General features: G+C 62.6%; 1 protein-coding gene across 1 annotated transcript; it reads right to left on the reverse strand.

Annotated features, from left to right (window-relative positions):
- Positions 1 to 1165: 1165 nt before the first annotated feature.
- LOC142420527 (unconventional myosin-Vb-like) lies at positions 1166 to 15378 on the reverse strand. Its single transcript, XM_075524555.1, has 38 exons — positions 15187 to 15378; positions 14471 to 14581; positions 13856 to 14018; positions 13608 to 13752; positions 13316 to 13472; positions 12970 to 13110; positions 12657 to 12738; positions 12336 to 12443; positions 12013 to 12125; positions 11641 to 11906; positions 11346 to 11427; positions 10896 to 11036; positions 10692 to 10814; positions 10232 to 10315; positions 9906 to 9956; positions 9490 to 9639; positions 9244 to 9341; positions 8999 to 9085; positions 8805 to 8916; positions 8360 to 8571; positions 8028 to 8184; positions 7700 to 7939; positions 6714 to 6923; positions 6448 to 6541; positions 6162 to 6307; positions 5770 to 5913; positions 5382 to 5609; positions 5202 to 5287; positions 4366 to 4552; positions 4070 to 4163; positions 3702 to 3857; positions 3379 to 3530; positions 2967 to 3056; positions 2609 to 2759; positions 1915 to 2185; positions 1661 to 1835; positions 1423 to 1503; positions 1166 to 1321 (listed from the first exon to the last, which is right to left on the reverse strand). The coding sequence occupies exons 1-38, from the start codon at positions 15376 to 15378 to the stop codon at positions 1166 to 1168; spliced, it is 5436 nt and encodes a 1811-aa protein (XP_075380670.1).
- Between the last annotated feature and the right edge of the window lie 2582 nt (positions 15379 to 17960).

Genomic DNA, 17960 nt, shown 5'->3' on the forward strand with positions numbered 1-17960 from the left:
ATGAATCCCATCAGGCCCCATGGACTTGTGAACATTCAGCTGATACAGCTGGTCCCTCACAGTTTCAGTCTCCACAAATGGAAAGTCACCGTTCCCACACTCGTGCTCCTCCGACTCAGGGGACCGGGCAGCCAAAGGTCTATCACTATTACCAAAGACTTAGGCAAAAAAAAAAAAAAGCCCTGAATGCCCCCCCTTCTTCTTCATTCCTATTTGTCAGGTGACCGTCTTCAACAAGTATCACTCCAGTGTTTTCTGTGGGACGCCTCTTGCTATGAACGTACTTCAAAAACCCTTCTTGCTGCCTGACACAGCACTGGCCGCTTTCAACTCTAATTGAGCTTTGACCTTTCGTGTCTCCTGCCTGCACATATGAACCACGGCTCCGTCATCTTCCTGCGAAGCCTGACCTCGCTTCCAGAGATCCTACAATTCCTTTTTCCTCTGGACAAGGGCTACTGATCCACAGCTCTCTCCCAGTTGCCTGTAGAATAACTCATCAGTGCTTTGCCAGAGCCCATGCAGGACCCTGCTACCCTCCAAAGAGCCCCGGGGCCCTCTGTGGGCCCAGCTGCTGTTCTGGGGCAAACTGAAAGAGAGTAGATTGGACTTAAGATTTAGATTGGACTTAAGATATGTCTTACAGTAAAGGTGGTGAGACTCTGAAACAGGTTGCCCAGAGAAGCTGTGGCACCCCATCGTGGAAGCATTTAAAGGCAGGTTGGATGCAGCTTTGAACACCATTATCTAGTGAGATATATCCCTTCCCCTTGCAGGGGGTTGGAACTAGATGAGCTTTAAAGGTACTCTCCAACCCAAACCATTCCATAATTCATGAAAAGCCCCAGCAGTGCCCCAGGGATGGTCCTCGAGCTCCCTCCCCCCACCCTGCAAACAGCGCACCCACCCCAGACAGCCTCAGACTCCAAAGTTATCTGCAAAGACTTTTATTAACTTCAGAGCATTAAAAAGTGGCCAAAAGCCCCAGCACAGGACTGCCATGGGCCCTGGCTGTGCCACAAACAAGGCACCTGAGTTCCAATAAATAAACAACTTCCCAGAAGAATGGCACACATACAAAGTGCTTCATGGGCTTCCCACACCTCAGGGGGTTCAGACACCCCTCGATGGGGCACTGGCAGTGGCCCCAGGGCCAGACCTGGGCTCAGAGGCGGACGAGGAAGGCCAGGTCGAGGGCATCAGGGATGCGGAGCTCATCCAGGTGCAGGGGGGAGGCGGTGAAGGGCAGGTGCACAGGGAAGAGGTGGCTGGTGTCCACCAGGAGCTGGCTGGGTCCCCTTCCATGCTGGTCCAGCAGCTGCTTCTACAGGGACACAGTGCTTGCACCCAGGGCTGCCCCACTGCGGGGGGCCCATGCAGGACAGCCCCCCCCCCCAGCACTGGCCCCCAGGTCCCACTTACCTCAACACTGCTGATAAAGCTGGGGCTGATGCGCTCCTCCAGCCCGACAGCCGGGGTGTAAGCCCGGAGGATCTTCACAACCTGGAGGAAATGGTGGGGACCATGAACAGGGAAGGGCTGGGCATATCCAGACACTTCCGAGTATGGCGTGGTCCCCACCCCAGTGCCGGTGCATCCCTGGTGCGCTCGGGGACACGACAAGTGCCCAGCAGGCAGCCAGCCCCAACCCCCCCAGTACCTGCTGGGGTGACAGCACCGTGCACAGGCTGCAGAGAGCTCCAGCGTCCTCCTCTGTCACCTTCTTCACCTGCAGCAGCTGGGCAGCCTGGACCAGGGGCTCCAGCACCTCATGGGCCCCACTCTGCTGCAGCCCCTCTGCCCGCAGCCACTGCTCCAGCTGGCTGATGTTGTACCTGCCGGGGAGACCAGGTTGGGGGGGCACGGGCCATGCCCCGGCTCCCCCAGATACACCCGTCCTGCACGGGGACTGACCTCAGCTGGATGCCGCGGCTCCAGGAGCACGTGTCCTTTCGCAGCAGCAGGTAGTTGAGGGTGGTGCCGCTGACGAGAAAGAGGAGCTGGCGCAGGGCCTGGTGCCCCACGCTGGGGGCCAGCCCATGGCGGTCCAGCGCTGCACGGAAGGAGCCCAGCTGCTGCAGCAGCTCAGGCAGGGTGTGGGCAGGGGCTGCCAAGGACCGGCGGTGGCCAGGAGGGCAGGAGGAGGACAAGCCCTGTATGGGCTCACTCTCCAGCATTGCGGCAACTAAAGGGTAGAAAAGGCTCATCGTACCGAGGCAGAGACCCTGCATTGTGCCTCAAGCAGCCAGGACGCTGCTCCTTGGCTCTGTGTCCCTGTTGGGGATGCAGGGGCCGATGACACCTCCAGGCTGGCCCTGCTCTATGAGGCTGCACAGCGGGGCATGGGGGAATAGAGCTCCCCATGGATGCAGGCCAAGGTCCCCGGGGTGCTGAGCCCACTTTAGCTCCCCAGCCACCTCCTCCAAGCCCGGAGGCTCGAGGAGCAGATGGTGCCTCACAGAAGGGGGCCCCCAATTCACAGCCTACCTTCCCCCTCTGGGTACAGCCTCTGTAACGGAGCAGGCAGTTCACACAGCTGAGCACAGCGCTCCCTCCCTGAACCAGCACCCCATGAGCGCCCTGCAAGCCCCCCAAGCCCAGGCCATACCAATCATGGGTTTGAGGTGCTTCTCAGCGGTGCGGATGAGCTGCTGGTAGAGCTGGACAGCCAGGGCACCCAGGCTGTGGCAGGAGCTCTGGGGGTCCACGTTCCGCAGGCGATGCTCGTTCTGCCGTGCCGTGTTCCCCTGCCAGTAGCTCTGCGGGCACAGGCTGGGTCAGAGCCAGCAGTACCAGGGCACACAGCTGGGTGCCCGAGCAAGGGTGGAGCAGCGTCAGCCAGGCACATCCCTGCCTACCTGGGTTGGGGGCAAAGAGGACGCAGCCCCAGGTGGGGACAAACCCTGTCCCCACTAAGCTCCCACCCTTCCCAGGGAGGTGGCAGACCCCCCGCAGCCCAGCCCTACCTCATCCTGGCTGTACTGGCGCAGGCAGTTCAGGAGCCGGCAGGTGTTGCCTAGCCAGAGTGCCACCACGTCAAAGTCATCGCTGTGCTTCTGCAGGAGGGAACAGACAGCACTGGGCTCGGCAGGGCTCTGGCGGTGACAGCAGCAAGCCCTTGCAGCCCACAGTAGCTCCGGGAGCCACACCGAGCTAGCTGCAGCCTGATGAGGGCTGCGGGGGTGCAGAGCTGTCGGACCCGCTCACAAGGAGCCCTGCAGCGCCCGGGGCACCCCTCACCCCAGGAGATGCTCAGGCTGGACACTGCAGTCAGGCACACGCTGTGCCCTGGGGCCAGGCTGCTGCCCCAGTGCCACCCCTGCCTTGGCCAGTGAAGGTCCTGCTCCTCAGCCCAACCCACACCTCCAAGCCCAGCACCTTCATGATCCTTTTGATGGCATCAATGGCCGCATCCAGGAGCGAGCGGGCCCGCGGCTCATCGCAGCAGTGGTCTGCGTGCCGGAAGCACAGGAAGAGGATGTAGGCTGGCAGATCTGGGAGCGCCCCAGGGTTGCTCTGTGGTTTGTAGTCTGCAGGAGAGAGCAGGACAGTTGGGATCCAGGCAGCTATGGAAAGCTGGTCCTGAGCCAGGCAGGATGCTGCCCCAGCAATACTGAAAGGATGAGCTCACACAGAGGTTGGCAAGAAACCCAAGCAGGGACCAAGCTGGGGTAAGCAGTCCCCATCTCTCCAAACCCTACCTGTGACGATGGCCTTGATAATGCGCCCTTCGTCCTCCATCCTCCATGCTAGCATGGCCTGGGACAGCCCAGCCAGGGATGGGACCACGGGGGGCCGTGACAGGACCACAGCAGACGCTGCCATCTCCTGTGCTGGCCCAGTAGCCTCTCTCTTCACTGGGGGAGAGGAGCACAGGTCACATCCTGCTGTGTCCTGGGCTGTGGGACCCAGATGAGGTCCCCTCAGCTCAATCCAAGCAGATGCTCCCCAGCATCTCTCTTTCAGGGAGACTCTGCTCCTCATGTTGAGGCTGGGCAATGCCCAAGCCTCAAGCCAGGCTGGTGACCCTCCAGCCAGCCCCATGCCTCCCTCCCAGGCAGGCACTTGCCTGTGAGCTCCTGGATCTGCTTCGCATAGGCTCTCAACTGCTTCTGGAGCTTCAGTGTGGTCCTCTCCTGCTTCTCCAGCTTCTGGGCCAGCTCCTGGGCAAGGACAGCCCCGGCAGGGCTCAGCCAGCCTCTCTCAGCTGGACACCCCCACCAGCACCCACCGAGCGGAGCAGAGTTGGGGGATGCAGCAGGGTCCCCCACATTGCTCCCTAAGGGGCTGCTGCAGCTCACCACGGGGCAAGGGGGTGGAAGCCAGCCCCACACCCGGTCCTGCCCGCCCACCCCCACCCCTTACCCAGTTCTCCTCCTTGAGCCGCAGGACATGGTGCTGCAGCCCCTCCTGCCCCTGGTGCCGCTGCAGGTCCTGGATGAGGGCTGCCTGCTGCTGGCTCAGCTGCTTGAGGGAGCAGATGTCGAGGTGCAGCCCTTCTACCTCCTCCTCATGCTGCTGCTTCTCCTCCCGCAGCTGACTCGCCAGCAGCCTGCACACATGCACCCAGGGAAACTGAGGCACCAACCTCCTTCAGCTGCCACACCCCATCCCTTGGGGAGGCTGCTGAGGAGGTATTTCTCCCCTGAAGCCTCAGAGCTGGGAACTCTCCCCCTGCCCAGGCACCCCGAGGGCAGCACGGACCCAGCTGTGCTAACAGAGCATCATCTCCCCTCCGGCCGCACTCAGCCTCGAGCACACACAGCACAGCCCAGGAACAGGCTGCACCAGCCCTGCCCTCTTAGGAGGCTCCTGTTGAGCCCAGGGCACCCAGTCTGCTCATGCAGTGAGTGTGCCTGTGCTCAGAGCAAGGTGGGATGCTCCAGTCCCCCAGGAAAAACACAGGTGGGTGTGCTGGAGAGAAGGGAAGGAGAGCCAGGGCCACCCCCCCCAGCTGGGCAGCGAGGGGCAGGCTGCCCTTGCTCTCCCAGCCCAGCTGGGGCTACGGTGCTAATGGTATTGAGGAGGTGGCTGCTTCGAAGAGGATTTGCAGCTGCCCAGCACCACAGAGGCCAGGCAGGTGCAACCCAAGCCGTGGCTGGCTAGAACACCAGGGAAAGCCCCACCAGCAGCATGGATCCAGCAGCCCGTTTGGGGAAACGAGCCTCAGCTGGGGACCATCTCCCTGGGACCACACTCACCTGTTGGCAACCTGCACTGCATCATATGCATGCTTCAAGTCATCATCCACTGCCACCTTCTCTGGGCTCCTGCCCAGCCCCAGCATCTCAGCTATGTTCTGCAGGGAGGGGAGAGCAGGCTGAGGCCAGCCCTGCCAGCCCGGATCCGGCCCTGCTCACGGCAGTGGGGCAGGGGCTCACCCTGCGCTTGAGGAAGTCCAACGGTTTCCTCTCCTCCGGCTCCACGGGGGCCTTGGCTCTCCGCAGCTCCTCCCGGGTCCGGGCCAGCTCCTCACTGATGGTGTTGAGCTGCCCCAGGAGGAGAAGGTACGCCTTCTCAAAGGAATCCTGGCCCACACCGCCGTTCAGCACCGCCTCACCGCTGGGCTGTGGCCCCTCTGGCACTGGCTGCCAGCGCTCCTCCAGCCCCTGGGTGCAGAGACGGGGTTTGGCACAGCAGCCCGTGCTGGGCACCAGTGCCCGAACACCTGCAGACACCCCTCCCTGATGGGACCAGCTCCCAGCCAGGAGCCCCAGGGCAGCACTGTCCCTGTAGCCAGGGAAGGGACGGTCCACTTGTCACCCCCACCCCGCTGTCCCCACCAGTGTCACCACTAGCCTCAGCCTGCTGGTCGGAGCCATCTCGTGAGGGAGCTGTGGACATGGAGGACAAGTAGCTGCTCTCGGAGCCCAAGAAGCTCTCTGATGAAGGGGACCGCCTCAAGGTGCTTTGCTGAGTGGGGAGAGAAGGACAAGGTTGTTCCTCCGCACCCCAAGCGCCTGCTGGCACATCAGCTGGGGCAGAGCAGCAATAGCCTCAGGAGGATGCCTTGGCTTGGGGATCCCCCAGCACATGAGCTGGGGAGCCCGCTTCTCCCGCAGAGGGTGAGGGTGCCCTGGGCCAGCCAGCGCTGCCCACTCCCCACAGGGAGCCGAGGGAGGGGTTGCCCTGAGCCTCCCTGGTCCCTGCCAGCCCCTCACCCTGTGGAAGGCCACCTCATCCCGCAGGTTCTCATAGCCCTGCTCCAGGCGGGTGTACTCCTGCACCAGGCTCTGGTAGCGGGCCCGCTCCTCCTCCAGCTCCTGCAGCAGCCCCTGGCTCTCTCGTGCCGCACGCTGGTGCTGCTCTGTGGGGACAGACACAGCAGGGAGTGGGGACAGGAGGAGCTAGGACCCTATGCGAGGGGACAGGCAGGAACACACCAAGCCTGCAGGACCAGCCCATACCCAGGGGAATGGGATGGGGGTTTCTAAGGTCCCCTTTTACCTTCCAGATCCTGTGACTGCTCCAACATGCGCTGGATCAGGGCATCCCTCTCCTCTCCCAGCTGCAGCTTCGTGGCTTCCACCTCTGCCAAGCGCTGCGGGAAAGCAGAGGGGCAAGTACAGCCAGAGCCCTGCCCGGGGCCAGCCCTGCCTGCCAGAGGTCTTCTCCAGGGACCACCCCACAGCAGGAAGCACAGCATGCTGCCAGGTCCCTGGAGAGCCCCGTGGAGCCCCAGCAGAGCAAGAGCATCCCCTGGACAGACAGACCTGCCTGAGCTCCTCGACCTCCTGGCCCAGGCAGCTCTTCATGCTGTGCCTCTCCAGCTCGGCCGGCCGCTCCCGCAGCTGCTGGACCTGGGCATCACGGGCCACATCCTCCCGCAGCCGCTGCATCTCGGCCTGCAGGCGCTGCACCTCCTCAGCATGGGCATTGTTCAGCCCTGAGAGCTGCTCCATCAGCCGCTGCTTCTCCTGGGCCTTGGGCCAACAGGCAGAGCGTGTCAGGCAGGTGGCCGGGAACAAGGGCACATCCCCATGTCTCCCATCAATGAGAGCCCATGCAGACTCAGGCTGCCCTCTGCAATGAACCTGGACACCCCATTTTCCACCCATCTGTCTGGAGCCCTGAGCCTCCAGTATCACCTCAAACAGAGCTCAGGCCTGGGAGATCAGCTCTCCGTGACATGCCATCCCACGTGGAGCCATGCCTGAGCTTTGCCATGGCTTTACAGCCCATTACCCACCTCCTGGCCAGCCCCAACAGCAGGATTTTCCAGCCCTGCTTCCCCCAACCCCCAGAGACAGGATCACACCATGGGAGCCCTCCCTCCCCCTCCACAGACACCCCCAGAAATGGAGTGGTGACAGCCAAAGCTGAGACACTCCCCCACACGGTGACAGCAGATGCTGCCGGCAGGAGCGTGTTGGGAGACACGCCGTGCCGAAACCGTTCCCAGCACATGACACTGGCTGGCTGCACCCAACCAAGCACCCAGGAGGGTGCCCAGCCCATCCCCAGGGCCACCAGCCCCACATCCATAGGGAGCATTGAAAACCCAGGAATAAGACCCAGATGCACAACTCCTGCCTGGGGACACACGTCAGGCAGGGTCAGCTCCTGCCCCACGGCTGGGAGAGGACTGAAGACAAGGGCAGGCACAGTTTTCACTGCACAGAGACCGCTAAGAAGTGGTCAGCAAAAAGCAGCTGCCCCCACACCCTGGAACCCACCAAGGGCTGAAGCCAGCACCCACCTGCTCGTCCAGCCTGCACTGCAGCTGTATCACCTTGATCTCCATGCCCCTATGCAGCTGCTTGTAGCGCTCAACCGAGCGTGCCTCCACACGCAGCCGCCGCAGCTCCCGGCACGCCCGCACCCGGCGGTAGCAGCACTGCAGGTAGATGACAGCCCCACGCAGGCGGGCGTAGTGGGTCCGGGCCAGCCAGCCCCTGACAGCAGCCTGGATCACCACGGCTTTCTGGTGCCACACCATCTGTGGATGGAGAGATGAGGCAGCGGCACCGCCAGCGGCGCAGCCCCCCAGGTGGGATGGGACACCCACTGCCCTGCCAGGCTCCTACCTGTTGGTAAAGACGCCGGGCAAACATGCCCCGGGCAAAGGCTTGGATGGTGATGACAGCCTGGCGCGTGCGTAGGTAGGAGCGCCTGGCCAGAACCATCCTCAGGGTCTTCTGCAGCATCACAGCAGCCCTGGTCCTTCGCAGCGTCCTGGCGAACCTGCAGGGAGGGCAGAGAGCTGGGCGGGGGGAGGGCAAAGCCTGCAGCCCAGCCCATACCACAGGGACACCCAGGTCAACGCCCAGCCCAGAGCCACTGCACCAGCTAGCTCACCCCAAGGCTGAGCTCTGTCTCCGCTCATTGCAGCTCCCTCCAAGCCCCATCCCCTGCTCACCTCCGGGCCAACATGCCCCGGGCATGGCGCTGCAGGCAGACTGCTGCGGCACGTGCCTGTCCAAAGTGCCTCCGTGCCAGCCAGCCCCGCAGGTGCCTCTGCAGCAGGGTGCAGGCTGCCCTCAGCCGCCGGTACCGCAGCTCCTCCAGGTAAGCCACTTGGCCAGCCCGGAAAAACACCTTGCTCTTCCCACACTGGTACTTGCTGGGGTCCTGTGTACGAGGGTGGAGTCAGTGCCAGGGACAAAACATACCCCAGCCAGGCTCCCCCAGAAGCGATGCTCCTCATGCCACTGATCTCCCCATCCAACCTCCCTGGAGTTCCTCCCCATCTCCCAGCTCACCCATCTCTGTACCCCATTGGGCACTCACACATGGGGAGAGGCATCTGCAAGTGATACTGTGGTACCACAGCTGCACCCCCCCCCCCCCAGCAGGACCCTTACTTGGAGCAGTCTCTCAAGGGCAAGGCTGCAGATCTGCTTCTCATCGGTGCCCATCAGCTCCTCTCTGCTCACCAGAGCCCTGTACCTCTCTAAGAACTCCTGGTATGTCCACCTGTGGGGGACAGAGCGGGGTCAGAGGTGCTGTGCCTGGAGAGAGGGCGAGCACCCAGGGTGCTGCTGAAGCAGGGGGGTACCTGGAGGGGTAGCCTGAGGCACTGATCCGGATGGTCTCCAGGACCCCACAGGCTCGTAGCTGCTCCACTACTCGCCTGCAGTCAAACCTGGGGCAAAGAGGGGCTGATCTAGAATGGGTCCCAGCCAGCTTGGCACGCTCCAAGCTATGCAGGGCCAGGGCAAGAGGGACACAGATTGGAGGGACAGCAGTGCCCCACAGTGGTCCCAGCCCCATCCCCTCCAGCCTCCCTGGCCAGGCACTCACACAAAGGGCTGCTTGCCATCGTTGGGTTTGATACAGCGGATGTAGTGCGCTGTGGTGCTGCCCAGCGTCTCCATCAGCCGGTTCAGAGAGGCTTTGAACTGCAGAGGACAAGTAAAGCGTGGTCAGGGCCAGCAGGAACAGCCTGGGGCTTGGGGGGTTCCCCAGGCCAGGACACACATGGGTCCCCTTGGGGCTACCCCAGCCCCAGTAGTCCAGGGCCAGCACATCTCCCCCTCCACCCCATACCTGGCTGGAGATGGACTTCTTGCTCTTTTGGCTACTGGGCAGTGATCTGCGGCTGGGGCGACCAGCCACCCTGGGCCCACTGGACCTGCGGGACTGCAGGGACATGGGGCCATCCCCTTCCTCCAGGAAGAGCTCAGCGAGCAGGGCAGACTGCACAGAGCAGAGCTGTGAGAGCCAGGCAGACCTTGCAGCGAGCATCACCCAATACCCAGAGAGCCATCACCACCAGGAGACACAGCCCCAGAAGACCACAGGCTCCACAGAAGCCAGCCCAGTGCACGGTCCTCTGCCCTGCAACAGCACAGATGTGCCAGATCCAGCTGTGCCCCTGCCTGCTGCTTCCCCCAGGAAAAACCAAGTGCAAGCCACAGGCACCTTCCCAGGTGTGCTCAAGGGCCCTCCAAGATGTCCCTTACCTTCTGCCAGGGCCACGCAGGGTGGAAAGGAGAAGTGACAGCATTAGAGACCTGGAAGCAGCAGGACCCTCCAGCCCTCTCAGCAGAGCCAAGGTGTCCCCCAAGATGGGGAAGCCCAAGGCAGGGGAACAGGGTGGGGAGCACCCAAATCTCAGGGCACCCTGACCATGGCCAGCACTGCATGGGGCTGTGCCGGCACGCAGACAGGGGTTTACCCTGCACAGTTTATACCCCCTACACCATCAGTCCTTCCCAGCCCCAGGCTCCCAGGGCCACAAGCCAGCCAGGCTCTGCCCTACACAGCCCCTGCTCAGAGTGGCTCTCACCTTGCTGGCTCGCAGCAGCCCCACCAGCTCCTCAGGGACAGCATCCCTGTTCTTCTCCACAAACCCATCACACTGGTATTCCACCTGGCAGGAGACAAGGCAAGCACCAGCACTAGCCTCCAGCTTCCCAGACCAGTTTGGTGCAGGGCTCTGCTTGGACACAGTTCCAAGGCTTTTGGAAGTCCTTGGAGGAATCGGAGCTGGTGGCCACGCTGCCTAGCTCCTGCCCTACTGCAAGGCTACTGATGGGAACCATTGCAGGCAGAGTTTCCATATTTTTACCCTCAGTTAAAGAGTTGCAGCCCAGCACTTAGCAGCAGCAGCGCCAGCAGGATCTGCTTCCCAGCCTGGGAGGGTGCAGGCAGCTGCCACGGCCACTCGGGCAGGCTGGGTGGCCACTGGTGCAGAGCCACTGCCCAGCCCTCCCTGCCCAGGGCTGTACTGCCACGGCTTTCCCTACCTTGCCAGCAAAGTGGCAGACAACAAAAGCATCCATGGGCCTCTTGGGCTTCTGGAAGTGGGAGCTGCTGACATGGGTCTGGTAAAGCTTCTGGGCCCAGCTCCCATCACTGCCTTGGGGCATCTGAAAGGCAAATGGGTCAGAAGGGGCAGGGGGGGGCCTCTGGGTAGCCACGGCAGCCTGCTCCCAGCACCCCTTGCCCACCTTGCACTCTTCATTCAACAGGTCCAGGATGCCAAGCCGGCCCTCGATGAGCTCAATGCATGGTTGGTTGTCACAGAAGTCAACGAAGACCCAAGGGATCTCCTCAGTCACATACTCCTCCTGCTCCAGCTTGAAGACATGCTGGAGGGCAGGGAGAGCAGAGCAGACTGAGCCAGGAGGGGACAAAGGTGGCCAGCCACCAGGCAGGCTGCAGGCAGTGGCTTGGTTTCCATAAGACACCCGAGCAGCCCTTCTCCTGGAGTAGGAGCACTTTGGGAGAAAGGAAGGACCGTACCCAGCTCCAGCAGCCTTCCGGAGCCCCATGGTTGCAGGGACTGAAGCACCAACCACATTCAAGGCAGAGAGCACCAAAAGCAACAGTGCAGCGGGGATGTGCAGGGCTCACCCTTGCTACCTCCCAGCAAGGAGACACATCTGGGCGACACTCACCAGATTGAAGAGCTGTTGCAGCTTCTCATTGGCATAGTTGATGCAGAACTGCTCAAAGCTGTTGAGCTCAAACATCTCAAACCTGTGGGCAGCAGAGACCTGCCTGAGGCAGCTGCTGGGCAGAGCCACCCCAGCCAGCCACGAGCTCCAGGCACAGGCACCCAGCTGGCCCCGGTGCAGGGACCGGTACTGCCCCACGTGCCAGCTGGAGCAGTCGATGGCTGCAGACCCACGGCCGACGCAGGAGCAGGACCATGCTCGTCCGGGCAGCCCAGGAGAGGGTTGCTGCTCTTACCCATAAATGTCCAGGATGCCAATGGAGGTATGGTGGCCCTCCAGTGACCGCAGGGCACGGTTGATCCTGCTCACCATCCACCTGAAGACCTGCCCATACATATGCTTGGCCAGGGCATCCCGGGAGTCAAGCGCCTGCTGCCTGGAGAGGGGCTTCAGGTAGGTCTCACCAGCAGTGACCAGCTTGCTGTGGCAGAGCCAGCGCATCACCTGCGATGCCTCGACACCCAGCAGCGCACAGAACAGCCCTAAGGCCTCATCGGCAGGCTGCAAAGGGACAGACCCCGTCACCGCAGTATCGCTCAGATGTGGCTCCTGCAGCCAGCGCAGCTCAGGGGCCAGTTTGGGATGCAGGCAGCAAGCTCTCGCCCACCTCCACAAAGCAGCCATCCCCACGGCGGTCCCTCCCTCTGACCACAATGTTGCCCAGGTGCAGGATGGCAGCCAGGATGCTGAATAGCTCCAGCTGGTCGGCCTCGGGGACACCTGCAGGCACAGCACAGGCATGAGGGACTCCCCAGGCTCCCCCCACCCCACATCACACAAACTGGAGGGATGGGAACGGCCAGTAGATAGCCAGGCTCCCCAGCACTGGGATGTCTGGCACCAGCACTCCTACACCAGCATCAGGATGAGGGCAGTGGGACAACCAGCCCTGCCCACCTCCTCCCCACCCATGCCCAGCCACGACAGTACCCAGGAGCGAGAAGGCATGCCGCGTGCTGTCCAAGTCGGCTGCATCATTGGTGCTCTGAGCAGCGGTGCACTGGCCCTGGCGGGTGTAGTGGAAGGACTCTGCCCCACCTGTGGGCAAGATGGGTCAGGCTGTGGACCAGCACAACCTGCCCCACAGGGCTCCCAGCCACCCTCATCCCACACCCCAGGGTGCCCATCAGCAGCAGAGCCTCCTCCAGCACCCAGCTGGGGAGGGCAGGAAGGCCTGGCACTGCCTGGCACGGGACAGGCTGGCAGCAAGCTGTGCCATGGGGCTCGTGCGGGGCACATGGGGGCACTCACAGAGACCCAGGCCCTGGAGCTCGGGCAGGGTGGCCGAGGCACAGAGCTGGTAGAAGATGTGGTAGTTCCTCTCTGCTTTCGCCTGTGGATGAGCAAGAAAATCACTAAGAAGCCCGATCACCTTGGGCCACCCTGCTCCCCTGCAGCAGTGCTGCAGCCCCAGATTTGGGGACAAGGGACACCTTCCCCTCTCCCAGCTCAACTCAGCAGTGCTGGGGTTGCTTCCCTGGGGGATGCCCAGGAGGAGCACCCTCCCACTCCAAGGATTGGGGCTCCCACTCAGCCCTGTCCCCATGCCACCCCAGAAACCCACCTGGAAGGTGACACGGGACTTCTCCAGCAGGTAGGTTTTGATGGTGGCCCCTGTGACATGCATTTGGCTGAAGCCAATCTCAATGTACTTCCCAAAGCGGCTACTGTTGTCATTCCTGGTTGTCTTTGCATTCCCAAAGGCCTGGTGGGGAAGGAGGGCAGGAGGTTTTAGGTTGCCCCAGATCTCCAGATGCTCTGGAGAAGTTCAGTCCCTGCCACCCATTTTACAGGGCAGGGGGACAGACACAGCATCACATCAGGGATACAGACCACGAGGAGCATGGGGAGAGCCTGCAGGAACACCCCAGCTATCCACCTGCAGAGCCTGGGGATACAGGGGGACCCACCTCCATGATGGGGCTGGAGGCCAGCACCTTCTCCTCCATGCTGGAGTCGCCTAGGCAGCCCCCGACAGTGGTGAAGTATCTCATGGCATACTTGGCTGACACAGTCTTCCCCGCACCCGACTCACCACTGATGATGAGGGACTGGTTCTTCCCAAACCTGCCAGAGGGGAACATGAGCTGGGGACAGCCCGTGACCCAACAGGACTGGTTTCCACAGACACACCACAGTCCAGAGGGGACTTCAGTCCTTCCCCATTGCAACCCCAAGGATGCTCCCACGTGATGCTCTCACCTCACCATCTGCTTGTACGCCTCCTCTGCCAAAGCAAAGATGTGGGGATCCATGCCCCCCATTTCGTGGCCGCTGTAGGCGTAAATCACCTCCTCCTCATAGATGGGCAACGGCTTGTAGGGGTTGATAGCAACGAGGATGATACCTGGAAGAAGAGGGCTGTGCAAGGGGCAGGAGGGGCACCTGTCCCGGGGAACCATGGGGAAGGGGCACAGGATGGGGAGCAGGAGGGGGTGCACAGGGCTCACCGCAGTAGGTGTAGATGGCATTGGCCTCCAGGAACCGCCGGCGGAGCGAGTGCAGCACAGCTGGCTCGTGCAGGTAGCTCAGGGCCACCAGGTCATCGGTGCCCGAGAGGCAGTCGGGGTTGCAGAGAGGCGGCAGCTGGAACTCAATGGGGTAGGCCAGTGCCTGCGGGGATGGAGACGGAGCAGGACAAGTGCTGAGTGGGGTCAGCCGGCCCCACAAAGGCAGGATGGGTCTGTGGGGAGCAGCACACGGCAGGAGGGACGCTGTCTGCAGGCTATGCTTGGGCTGTTAGTCACCAGGAATCACGGCCCAGCCAGCACAGCAAGCTCAGCTGGAGACCTTTTGGGAAGTCAGGCAGGAGGAGGCGGTGAGGACCAGCTTACGGGGCAGTCAGGGGACACAGGGCATGGTGAGCCAGACATAGCCTCAGGGGTCTGGGCTCCTGCTCAGACACCAGATGGGACACGTCCAGGCCATGTTTGAGCTTCTCCACACCCTGCTGAGGAGCCCAGGCTGGTTTGGGGGTGCAGAGATGAACTATCTCCCATCTGGGGACGGCCAACCACATGGCAAGCACAGGAGGGACCTGCTGGGCTGCACAGCTAGAGCCTTACCGAGCCATCTTCCAGCTGGAGATGGAGAATGGCATCTCCTTCCTTGTAGCCTCTGGTTATTTCTGCCACCCTCCAGACTTCGACACAGTCAGGGATCCACACCCGGGCGCCCTGCGGGGACACGGGAGGGAGGGGACCCCTGTAGAAAGCCACGGCCAAGAGACAGGGAAAGCATCTGGCCACCAGCCTCCGAACCAAGCATCGCAGCCCTCCCCACAGTTCTCGCTTAGGACGGTCAGTGGGGTGCTCAGCATCGCTTAGTGGGGCAAGCCATGAGATCCAGCACCCTGCTAGGTGCCCCACAGCCCCTTGGCTCCTGCAGGCAGGGGTCCTACCCAGCTGCTCTCCAGATGCGCAGGAAGGTGCCTTTGCTGGAGCCCCTCTTCTCCCCAGCTCTGCTGCCCACCCCGGGAAGGTCAGCACCGCTCCTGCCCTCGGCTTGGGGGGCTGCCTCTGCCCCACCCCAAGGATGCGATCACGCCTGCTGCTACAGGGAAGGTTTCTGGAAACACAGAAGATTTGAGTACAGGCGTTTCTGAACACCCAGCGTGCTGGGGATGCAGCCGCATGGCTTGGCTGGGCAGAGATACCAGGCTTGAAAGCAGATACGTGCAGTACAGATCCCTTGCTAACTACTGAGCAGATGCAGACACCGTCACCAGCTCTGCAGACCTAGGTACAGGCCAGAGCACAGGGACAGCAATAAGAAAAATCACCCCGTGCCCTTTTCGCCCCCCAAATTTGCAGCTCCCAGGGGCCAGCCGCAGCAGGTAGCCTTGTGCAAGGGACCAGCTGGCACCCATGGGACTGGTGCTCCCTGCCTCCAGCACCCTGCCTGCCGGAGACTGCTGCCAGCCTTGGTTTCCCCTCTGCAGACAGCGGGTGCTGATGAAGTAGTTCTGCAGCATGGTGAGCCCTGACTTCCCTCTGCACCCAGACCCGAGCATTAACACCTCCCTCACACCTGGAAAAAGCCTCTGGTGGAGCCACCGTGCAGGGAGCAGGATCCCACGCTCAGCAGGAGCAAAGCGGTGCAACACCACAGGGGTAGAGCGGTAAAAACTGGGCCAAAAAACACCTCAAAACCCTGCTGCAGGCACCCCATCAGCTGGCAAGAGGGTGAATACCTGGCCCCAAGCTGGCACGGGGTGAGCTCCTGTGCTCCCGGGCCGGGGAACCCCAGCTCCCGCTGCCCCTGCTCCTGGCACGGGTGCCCCTGGCCCCGCTCTGTGCCACGCTGTCAGACACCATCTCGGCATCTTCCGGCAGACTGCGGGGAACAGGGGCTGCTTCCAGGAGGCCAGTACCTCCTGCTGCTCCGAGCAGGCAGAGGTGAGGCCATATTGCAAGCTTAAAAAGGGGAGGGGGGGGAATCTAATGGTTGCAGCTTTACCCTCAGGCTGAGATGGGAGCGTGTATCCGTTCCCACAAACTCCGGGAGCTATTGCAGAGCAGCAGCAGGGCTCTAACACATCACGCTCCCACCTCAGTGGGCTGGGGCCAGCCTCTTGCTAGAAACCAGGGCCTGAAAAACCATCCTGGTTTTGCTGATTTTGCAAATCCAGGGAACTTGGCTTGCAGCAAATGTTTCCAGGTCTGCAGTGTGCAAAGCACATGTGTTAACGCATCATTAAAGTTGATCAAACAAGCACTGAATAGGCTGGAAGTCTGGGGAGGGGGAAGGAAGGGGCTGAACTTTGGGTTCACATCCAAGGAGTCATCAGAAGACCGAACTGTGACTTCGCGGTGGAAATAAAGAGGGCAGGAAGGGGATCAGGTTGCCGGGGCCGCTCAGCTGAGGAGCGGCGACAGGAAGCCATTATCTTTTATGAGCAGTAGCCGCTGGGGGGAGCGAAAATTGCACGATGTACAGCGTCCCGCCAAGGCAGGGACGGGTTTCAGCCTGCAGGCACAGCTGGACAAAGGAGCGTCCCCGCTAGCACAGCTGGCTCCCCCTCCGCCATGCCTGGCTCCGCTCCTGGGGAGCACCGGGCTGGCACTCGAGCGGGACCGAGCTGCGGAAGCTGCTGGAAGGTCACCTGGGGGCTCCACGAGGGACTCGGCTACGTCAGTCGTGCGGCCGCTTCGGTCCCAGCCTGGCCACCGATGTGGGACAAGGCGACCCACGACCCCTTAGGCACAGAAACCCTCCTTGTTTTGCCCGCGCCGGCACCTCAATCGCACCGCCGTGATCGATGCTGCGCCGCTGACCTGCGCGGAAATACCAGCACGCTCCAGGCCCGCAGGCTGATGTTGTACCTCCAGGGAGAAAGGACCTGTCTAGGGTCTGCCCTGCAGCTGTAGCCATCCTTTTTCATATACAGCAACAAGACAGAAGCAAGAGCCTGTCCTGCTGCCTGCTCCCAGCAGAAGCATCCTCGACAGGCAGAGCCGCACCAAGGCGGAGGGAGGAGGATGTGGGCCAGGATCCAGGGGATGAAAGCAGCCGGGCCAGCTGGGCAAGAAGCAGGACAGATGGGTGCCCAGGCAGCACCAAACCTTTCTTCTCACCTGTGACCAGCACCCCTGCGAGGTGCTGCGCTTGCCGGGCCGCGGGCCCCTGCACGTCAGGGAGCCCCACGAGCAGCCTAGCTGGGGTGCGGCAGCCACAGCGGCACCCACGCAGGGCAGGCAGCCCACGGCCAGACCCACGGCTGACGCACCACCAGGCACCCTGCACCCCACGAGGCGCCACCAAGCCGGGCACCAGTGGGGAGGTGACCCGGGGGACACCCAGGCCACCGCACCCGCAGCCACCCAGGGTGCTGAGCCCCTGCGGGAGGCACAAGCCCCCCCGGGTCTGCAACAAACACCCCAGACCCGCAGGCAGGGCCCCCCCGCTGCAGGGGGAGAAGCCCTTCCAGCTCCCCGTGCAGCACCCCGGAGCGGGACCCCCGGGACCCCTCACCTGCGCATACGGGTCCCCCGCGGCCATGGCACCCCCCGCTGCTGCCAGCGCTCCCCCCCCTGCCCGCAGCCCCTTTATGGCCGCTAATTGCTGCTAATTGAAGGGGGAGGGGGAGCGGGAAGGGGAGGGGGAGCGGGAAGGGGAGGGGGAGCGGGAGCGGGAGGGGGAGGGGGGTTACGGGCCCCCGCCCCACTCCGCCTCCCGTTCCGCCCCACATCCCCTCCCCACGCCAGAGGAGCTCCTGGGGGTGCTGGGACTGGTTCCCCCCCCACTGCGGCACCCCAAGATCCCTGCCAGCTTGGGCACCCCAAGGGCCCCCTGTGCAGGGCACCTCGAGACCCCCATTCGGGACACCCCGAGAATCCCCATTCGGGACACCCCAAGACCCCACTTGGAACATCCTGAGAAGCCTTACCTGGGCCCCCCCCCAGCCCAGGACAACCCAAACTCCCCTCCTACCTGGGACACCCCAAGAGCCCATCGAGGGCACCCAAAGACCTGTCCTATCTAGGACACCCCAAAACTGCCCTCATCCAGGGCACCCCGGGGCACCCTGGGCCCTGATTACTGCACCCCAGGTCC

Source organism: Mycteria americana, chromosome 24 (assembly GCF_035582795.1).
Source record: "Mycteria americana isolate JAX WOST 10 ecotype Jacksonville Zoo and Gardens chromosome 24, USCA_MyAme_1.0, whole genome shotgun sequence".
Taxonomy (NCBI): domain Eukaryota; kingdom Metazoa; phylum Chordata; class Aves; order Ciconiiformes; family Ciconiidae; genus Mycteria; species Mycteria americana.